A 10,203-nucleotide genomic window follows, 5' to 3' on the forward strand; every position below is an offset into this window, starting at 1 on the left:
AAGGTGTTACCGAACTCGAACATTGTCCTGCCATATTTTCTGGTGGCTGATCAAGCCTTCCCGTTGCATAAACGTATAATGCGTCCATATCCTGGGCAAAGACTAGGAGAAGAAAAAAATATTTTTAATTATAGGCTTTCGAGAGCTAGAAGGACAATCGAAAATACCTTTGGAATTTTGGTTCAAAGGTGGTGGATCCTTAGAAAGCCTATAGTGGGTGATATATCTACTTGTACAAAAATTGTGCAAGCAGTTGTGGTACTGCACAATTATCTACAAGCAGAAGAATCTGACTTGCCGGTGCACAAGCAACGATATTGCCCAACTGGATTAGCAGACCAGGAGAAAGATGGTGATGTTACACCAGGAATATGGCGCCAAGATCCATTCCAACTGCAATCTGTGGGCCGTATTGGAGCTAATGTTGCATCAGTCAATGTGCAACAAAATAGGAATTTGTTGGCACAGTATTTTGTTTCTGATGCTGGTGCAGTTCCATGGCAATGGAATCACATATTACGTGATTCGCTACCATAAACCAAAATTTTTTATATGTAGTTAATTTTATGGGATAGTTATAATTACGTAGGTTTTATATTCACTATATATATATATATATATATATATATATATATATATATATATATTGGTAAATCGACGTTGACGCACCCAAATACAAATCGACGTACCGGCACCCGGCTTTTGAATGAGATAAAGCTACGTTCAGACACCTATATATGAGCAGAATCATATATGCGATGTGGCACCACCTATATATGAAGGTCAACTGTACAGTCGATTTCCGACCGCGCAGACCCTTTGTTTAGTGGAATGCGGTTCTAACAATAGGGGACCCCTACCTGTACTTACCCACATATTAAAAACACTTTTGGACGTTATTTAGTTTACTAAGCATACTTTCAGTTTGAGATTAAAATACATGCTTCTGTTTTCGAGAAATACCCACCCGATGAATAACCGTGTATTTACTTTATTTTAGATACATTACCTAGTTCAATTTATTGGGGCCGCTGCATTAATTTGATAAAATTATTAAAATATCTTTTAATAGGAACTTGAATACGATATTTTTAACGTAACCTTCAGTTTCACCGCAGAATGGTATATAATTTCTTTTTCTCACGATGGTCATTTTGCAATTTGGAATTTTTCAATAAAGATTGCTTTTTATTATTGTCATTACCACCTACTAAGATTTTCTTTTACCAGGATAATTTATTCAAATAAAATAAAGCGTGATATGTTCTAAATTTAACTAATTATCATTTAATTAGATTCATTTTTACAGCTTAATTAATAATAATCATTCCAAGCCGGTTTTCCACATATTGGTTTATATGTTATATTATAAGTAGGTAATTCACGCCCGTGATCCGTTTCCAAAACACTCTTTTGAAAACTAAATAACTTTAGTAGCCATAGTACTTTTGTATTAACTAGAAAATAATTCTGTATTTGAATAACTAAAAAAATAAAATTGACCATCGCATCGTAGGAAAAATTACCTCCGCCATTCTGATGGCAAATTATAAATTGCGTTAAGCACACTATCACATTGAAAATATTTTTCCCATTTAACAAACCCCATATATTCTGGAAAAAAGCTAGTTGCACATCAATGATTAATGGTATCCCTTATTTTTTAAATATTAAAAAGGGCAACTGTTATCTCTTCTTTCGTCCGTCCGTCCGGACCCAGTTCTGCGGTTTTGAACTACGTTTAGGAGAATTGTTTTAGAGTAAAATTTGCAAAAAGTTCCTGTTTGAAGAAAGTTGCCTTGGTTGTCCATATTGGTTCAAACTATTGAGACGGCATTTTGATTGAAATCATCTCTCCTTGAATCACATCTGATAAGCAACAAGTTCAAAGAGATCGTAAGCAAACAGCTTTGCTTATCCGTCTTCCAGTACATGGATGTTATCTCTTTGGATAAAATCAATCATAAGAACTCTAAAATTGTTTGCTGAGGATCATATGTTACCTAACAGGTTGTTTGATAATTCATAATAAAATTTGCGAAAAGTTGCTTTTTTGAAGGAAGTGGCCTTGGTTGTCAATATAGGTTCAAACTATCGAGACGGCCTTTTTGATTTAAATCATCTAATTCATCCTCCAATCACATCTGATAAACAAGTTTAAAGAGATCGTCAGCAAACAACCTTGCTTATCCATCTTCCAGTACACGGATGATCTCTATGGTTAAAAGCAATCATAAGAACTCTAAAAGATATTTGCTGATTATTATATGTAACCTAAAAGGTTGTTCGATATTTATAAATAAAATTTACAAAAAGTTCCTTTTTGAAGAAAGTTACCTTGGTTGTCCATATTGGTTCAAACTATAGAGACGGCATTTTTGATTTAAAATCATCTAATTCCTTCTCTAATCACATATAAGAAACACCAAGCACGAAAAGATCTGAAAAATGACTGAACTCACTGTGTTTTAGTAAGTTAAATCCATTTTTTTTGGATTATGTGTTATACGACCCCGCTAAATAAAGCAAAATGGGTAATGTGGAAAAACGTATTGACTTAATAAAATTCGAGAAAAAAATGCCTTTTAAAAAGCTCTTGTTGAATCTTTACTGAACATCAAATTTTGGAAAGCAAAAATAGATTGCAACGCAATTATTGTTATCTCCGTTTTTTCTACCATTGTTTTTCGCTCTTAAACCTTATCGAAATCCTACGCCAAAAAAACTCGTCTCCAACCCTGGAATATTCAATCTCGAAAGATTCGACTCCGAAGATAATCCGTACAGTGGGCTCAAATTTAAAAAAATTGTAAAAAGTTATTAAGCTATCTTTTGTAATTAAACGCTCAAAAAATCTTAAAATTCATTTTCTTTAATTTTATTTCTGGCAACAAATTCCTCCAAATAAAATGATAGATGAATGCCTGCCAATATTATCTAAAATATGAATATGTAATTAAGATAATGTTGAGCAATTAAAGGTAAATTAAGAAATCCTTTGATATCCAAAAAAGATATTATATAGAAAGGTAATGACATCCGTTGGATTATTTCAATACAAACAAAAATCTACCCTATCTATTATGTTACAAAGCAGACTAATTTAATGAGATTTAAATGTTTGATAATTGGCATTCTTTTGTATAATTTGAAATATGTTCCCTCCGAATTAATGAAAGGTATTAAACACTGATTAGTGTTCTAATGCCCTCTCAACTGAACGTTTATTTGTTTGTTTCTTGAAACGTTTGGTGCTCTTTTCTTATACTTTGGCGGGAATACGGATTTTGTTTTTTGGTTAATGAGTATAGTAGTGTTTTTTAAATTTTTTTTTAATCTGCTGTTTGACCACGTAATGTGTTGTACTTGTACCTATATGAAATAGTTTTGAACTTTGAAGAAGATGGATATCTACTGTTGTTGGTGTTCAGAGAGCGTAAGTTTTTAAATTTTTACCGCATTTTTGAAAAATGGATTATTACGTCCGTCGTGTGAGGGACGAGATCTCAACTATGGGAAGTAGTGTAAAAGCCGTTTATGTCTCCTTTGTAGGCCCCGTATTAGTGAGGAAAGAAATGATTTTTTCTTAATCACTTCGGGATGATGTCCAACTTTGTCCAAATTTCGTAGAGGAATCGTCAAATTATAATAAACGTTATTCAACTTCGATGTTATATTTTACTCTACTCATAAACGTTTATCGACAAATGGAGACGTACATAAAAAATATCGTCAAAACATATTGACTTAATGCACAGGAACTAGATTTTGTGATCTTTTTGTCATACTCCCCCTTTATTTAAGTTAGTAGAGAAAAATCTTCCTTTATTCATTAGTTTTGTCGCAGAAACTGAAAAATGTATTGACCTAATGCACAATAACTAACTTAGTCTTGGTAAATTTTGTTAAAAACGCAGCAAAAAAGCGTTACCGCAATAGGCAGGGGCAAGAAATTAACCCACGTATGAAAAATGCCTTTCGTCGTCCGCACGTTTTAATTAATCAGTTGATAGCTTCGCACATTTACACCTTTGTGCAAAATTTTCAAACTTCTTAAATACCTACTACGTTGAATTACGGTTTCTACTACGTACACGTCTCTTTTAAAACGTACCTATCACCCCAAATGCTTCAGGTGCTGTAGAAAATCTAAAAACACGCAAAAAGGGCCTATTTCATTTCCAACGGGGCTATTTTTGGGAGTGTTGCTTGCTGCCGTCAACTTCAGGATTAAAATAAGCACTTTCGTCCCGTGGTATATAATATACTAATTCCTGAGGAAAACTTCTTTGGCGTTCCTGAACCTATACACTTACTGCAAGTCTTTTGGTTTTCGATAATGTGGTCACCGATAACCAGCCACCAGTTTCACGAGAAGGGTGGTGGTAAGTTTTTGGCGATTTATTGTAACCAATGATATTCGGTAGTCTGGAAATGATTGTTTACGTAATTCGTACCAGTTTAATGTTTTGGATTAAACGACTACCATGGCCCAACTTTAAAAAAATGGTAAACTATGAAAATTGAATTATACAGAGTTGTATAACTCAATAGGTTGCATCTATTTAGAATAAGCAAGTCTTTTGGTTCCTTGTACTGTGGTCGCCGATGACCATTCAGCAGTTTCACGAGGGGTCTAGTAATAAGCTTCTGGCGATTCATTAGAATCAGTAGCTTTCTATTGATATTCTGTAGCCTGGTAATGAATGTTTGGGTAGTTTGTACCAGCTTAATGTTTTGGATTAATCGACTACCATGGCCCAACTTAAAAAAAAAGGTAAACTATGAAAATTGAATTATACAGATTTGTATAACTTAACAGGTTGTATCTATTTAGAATAAGCAAGCCTTCTGGTTCCTTGTAATGTGGTCACCGATAGCTATGCACCAGCTCCACGAAGTGCCCAGTGCAAAGTGTTTGGTGATTTAACGAAGCAAGTGAGTTTCTAATGATATTCTGTAATCTGGAAATGATTGTTTACGTAATTTGTACCAGTTTACAGTTTTGGATTAAACGACTACCATGGCCCAGCTTTTCAAAAAATGGTAAATTATGAAAATTGAATTATACAGATTTGTATACCTCAACAGGTTGCATCTATTTAGAACAAGCAAGTCTTTTGGATTCTGATACTGTAGTCGTCGATAACCAGTTTCACGTGGTGCCTGGTAATCAGTTTTTGGGGATTTATTAAAATCAATAGGTTTCTAATGATATTCTGTAGTCTGGAAATGAATGTTTAGGTAATTTATACCAGCTTAATTTTTTGGATTAAACGACTACCATGGCCCAACTTTTCAAAAAATGGGTAATTATGAAAATTGAATTATGAAGAGTTGTATAACTCAAAAGGTTGTGTCCATTTAGAATAAGCAAGTCTTTCAGATTCTGATACTGTGGTCCCCGATAACGGTCCAGCAGTTTCACGAGGAGCGTCGTGATAAGTATTTGGCGATTTATTAGAACCAGTAGATTTCTAATAATATTCTGTAGTCTAGAAAGAAACGTTTAGGCAATTTGTGCCAGCTTTATGTTTGGGATTAATCGATTACCATGGCCCAAATTTTCAAAAAATGGTAAACTATGAAAATTGAATTATGCAGAATTGCAAAACTGAACAGGTTGTATCTATTTGCACAAGCATGTCTCTTGGTTCCTGATAATGTGGTCTCGATAACCATCTAACAGTTTTCGAAGTGCCTGGTGATAAGTTTTTGGCGATTTATTAAAACCAGTTAGGTTTCTAATAATATACTGTAGTCTGGAAGTTAATGTTTCGGTAATTTGTACCAGTATAATGATGTGGATTAATCGACTACCATGGTCCAACTTATATTATTGTATAGATCTACCACCATTAACTAATTAAAACTTCCTTGACTGCTATTTTTTAAATTGTGGCGAGAATTGGCCGTTATGCTATACAATTTCCAAAATAAATGTACATCATCAAATTCATATCAGTAATAGAAATCAACATAATCGATTTTGACTTTGCTATCAATCAACATCCTTAATCCTTACACGTGTAATTCATAAATTGGGTTTCAAATACCAAAATTACGAATAAAAAAATAATCTTACAGTGTACAATGTGGCCAAACTTACTTTTAATTTTAGGAGTCGTTTGAAAGCATGCAATAATGTCACCTTATAAACAAATCCAATTAACGATCAGCGTAATTAAAATGACGCGCAAAATCTAACTGCAGTAGGGAGTTGATCATGTTCTATAAATTTAAAAGGGTAAATATGCAAACACGTATACTCAAAGGTTACCTAACAAATTTTTTCTAACGGTCAATGTTAGATCGATCTTCCTTACAAACGCCGCTAAAAAGTTCAGTAGTGTTCGACTCTTTGTAATTATAAAGTAACCTTAGGAATATTAGCAAAATAACCTTTTATATGAAGTGCGCATTGCAATGCGAAAGCTTGTAATCGATTCATTTTAGGGAAAATTGCGTTTGTTAACAAAGACGATAAGCGATGTCCTTTAAACGAAAAATATAATTCCTAGCAACTCGTCGACAAAATAGAAGTACGTAGGTAGACAACTGGGGTCATAAAAGGGGAGCTATAATCGGTGAGAAGCGGTTGACCTTGCCTTCAATGCATGCTAAAATTTCACGGTGCCACAACGTAAATGGTGCCAGTTAGACAATTTGTAAATATTTCCGACAGCAGCGCCGCCTTAAGACATACGCGTGTAACCAAAATCGCGATTCTATAGGTATATGGTCAAAGTGGCACCCTCGCCATACTTCGTTTTTAGAGTCCCATAGGGTGCCTGAACGTAAATATAGTCGAAAACGTTGTGGCACCTTAAATTGGTGCCACTACGCATATATGGGTGCCACAACGTCTATATATGCTCATTATTGGTGCCACTTGAACGTGTTTCCTATATATATATATATATATGTATTCCTATGATACTCAATGCCAAAAATATCTAAACTAGAAATTTAACTACAGAATGTATTCACTACAAATTTTCTACTCCGCCATTTCAAACTATTTATTTGTTTCATTTCTTCTCATCATTCTTTACCAATTAATCTCCAAACTTTCAGTTTCAAGGCGTATCTTATTATTATTCACTAGAATAAGCTCATTAAAATTTTTGTTGAATATTATGTTTTTATTTATAAAAAGGTAGACAGAAAAAATACAAAAAAAGTAACAATTAAAAACTTAACTAAATATCTTAACATTGTAAATTCTTATAAGTATTTTTGCTCTCATTTTCTTTCGTGGACATTGAATTTGTTGTAAAGATTTTGTAAGGCTTTCACAAAATAACTCCTCTTCACTTTTTTGAGTATCTAATATGACATTTGCTTTTTGTATGGTCTCTACGAGGATATCATCCACATCACTGTGTACTTTTTTTGACACCCTTTGTCGTAGCTGGCCAGCTTTGCGTTTATGTGAAACAGCTACAGGTTCGGTAACCTGGGTAGCCAGTTCATCAGCCGGTGGATCATCCTGTGTCGAATACACCGACGACTCTGACACACCTGATTCGGCCCCCTCGTCCTCTGGCTTTTCCGTTAATACACTCATCGTGTCCCAGACATTTGATGCTCTGGAACACGATGGGCCTGTTTCCGTACCGGAAATGGTTCCAGAGCATGTCGCTTTCACATTGGAAACAGTGCTCCTTCGTGGCACTATGTGTGCGTTTATGAAATTCATTGCAGACATGTGTATCCACACTGTTTGAGCCCCCGAACCAGATGGAATTGTTTTTGTCTTCCGCAATTCTGCTGCATATCGGTTACGCAAACTATTCCATCTGTTTTCGACATTCTCGGCTGTTAAATACAATAAATTAAATAAATGGAAAAGGTTCAATGATTGTACTTACGTGTATCATTAAATATCGCCGCGATGGATTTCCAGGCATTCTCCCTCACCAGCTTATTTTTAAAGTCTTTATGCCGCCTGTTGTACAACACTTCAAATTGTTCTACAAGTTCAATTAAAGTGGCGTCCTCCATGTCTATTAGCCAAATGTTGGAAAAATAACAAGTGCACATTTTATGGTGTCTGCAAATATATAATACCTACCCTCTGCTTTGAAGGTCACGCAAAATATACTAAACAAAATAAAAACGCGGTAAACGCCAGTATTTAAATTTAGCGGCGCGGGAACATTATTTAAATTCCCGGTATGAATCGCATTTACGAATCAGTACGCGTATGCGCACTACGATTTTCACCTAAAAATTTATCTTAAGAGATAAAAGTTGACGAACTCTTAAATTAAATTAAGTTGTTAAGTTAAGTTAAATACGTGCATAAACAGAGTCACATGAAATTGTAGGTTCAACTAGTAAATTAAATTAAAGTTAAGTTAAATAACGTTGCATAAACCCACCATTAATAGTGAAATATCTTTTTTGTATGAAACTCTGCAATAGGTAACAATTAATGCACCTTATTTATGGGCAAACGTTGAAGTTGTAGTTGTAACGCATTTGAGATATAAAGAAATGTTTAGTACCTAAGTGAAAGGTTACTTCTTCTATATGTAACTCTAATGGGTTAATAATAAATATACTTCGATTACAACTAAATGTAGATTTTTTACTGGTAATATGTTTGAAGTATTTGGAACTCTTCGATATCTTATGTTAAGTGTAACTTATATTTAACACTACAAACATGATCTATCACATATGATATATTGTTTTACATGAAATGTTCAGTCCTTACACATTATGCATTATGAAATACTTACTACCGAATGACTTCTTATCTTACTTCAATTTAAACACAGTTGTTTTTAAAATCAAGTGAACTGTGCTTTCATCTAATGCATATCTTGATCTTGTTGGGTAGCGTGTACGACGATTAAAATAAATTATATCCCTTGTAAAATATCAATTTATTTTATATCTTAATTACAAAATACTAAACAGAACAGAAACAATACCTATTCTTATAATACAAAATACCTAGCTAGGTAGGTATATCCTATATCTATGATAATAATTTGCCTATCAGCATAACATCAATTGAATCGATTATTATATAGTAGACCATACTATTAAGTAAAAAATATAAAATGTAAGAAATGTCCAGTACTGTAACATCGTAATAAAACGTTTATTGATTTGTTTGATATTATTTGAAAGTAAGTAAGTATTGCAGAGATCTTATAAACAGTACCTATACCAAGATCAACATGGCTGCTATACCTACACATTGCTCAAGGATATGTGAAAGTAAGTTTCGTTTAGGAGCGTATAAATTATACCTATATGATTTAGGTTTAGATACTTACCCTGAAATGTGGGAATATACCTATATAGGTACCATAACGCCACGCGTTTAATAGTGTTTCAATTGATGATTCCAAAACACGTCGACCAAGCTGCACAAGTTGTAAAGCACGTATAATGAATTGGAATGGCAAAGGCAAAGTGACAACTATGTCACTATATTTAACAAAACCTAATTGTTCTTACCAGGAAGACGTTTGCTTTCTGTGCACATTCAGTATACTTGAATAGCACTAACAGATCTCATAATTAATAAACATGCTTTAAAATTTATCAAAGATAGGTATATCTATTACATTTGAAAAGCGCATTTGAAATAAAGGCATCATTTGTTTGTACGAAGAAAAACATATTGATCCTTAATATATTAAGATATGGCCTCCAGTAATTTAAATTTACATCTAATTCGTGGTGTATTAGGTGTAAATGTTCCAAGTACAAACAAGAACGCAATGGAATAGCTCCAAGACATTACGCCTTGCAGTATAGCGTTGTGAAATATACATATAAGTTGATTGTAGGTTGTTTTTAAAAAATGGCACCATGCACTTATTACCGTAAGCAGTATTTGAGTCAATTATATAATTTTTTGTCATTGGGTTATTATTATATATATTGTCTTATTACAATTATTCAATTGTTATTATTTAGAGTCAAATGCTACAGGCTTTTTGGGTCGAAATGTTACTATGTTAATAATAAATGCCTTCTTTTCTCTCAGTGTACCACGTCAGGTCAGAGGACAACCCCGCTGATATAATATCGCGAGGATTAAGCCCAGAAGAAATCTTGAATAACAACATTTGGTGGGAGGGTCCGGTATGGCTTAAAGACAGTTCATACACCTTAAGCAAAATACAAAGATCAATGAAATTTCGGTCACATTCATACAATTCCACATATCTATTT

At 33.7% G+C, this 10,203-nt stretch overlaps 1 protein-coding gene across 1 annotated transcript; it reads right to left on the reverse strand.

Moving 5' to 3' along the window:
- Positions 1 to 7,198: 7,198 nt before the first annotated feature.
- LOC116164157 lies at positions 7,199 to 8,139 on the reverse strand. The gene is made up of 2 exons (XM_031478297.1): positions 7,875 to 8,139; positions 7,199 to 7,821 (listed from the first exon to the last, which is right to left on the reverse strand). Exons 1-2 carry the CDS (start codon positions 8,044 to 8,046, stop codon positions 7,199 to 7,201), a joined length of 795 nt encoding a protein of 264 aa, XP_031334157.1. The 5' UTR covers positions 8,047 to 8,139.
- Between the last annotated feature and the right edge of the window lie 2,064 nt (positions 8,140 to 10,203).

The sequence above is a fragment of the Photinus pyralis genome, unplaced genomic scaffold (genome assembly GCF_008802855.1).
Source record: "Photinus pyralis isolate 1611_PpyrPB1 unplaced genomic scaffold, Ppyr1.3 Ppyr1.4_LG1, whole genome shotgun sequence".
In the NCBI taxonomy this organism is placed as follows: Eukaryota; Metazoa; Arthropoda; class Insecta; order Coleoptera; family Lampyridae; genus Photinus; species Photinus pyralis.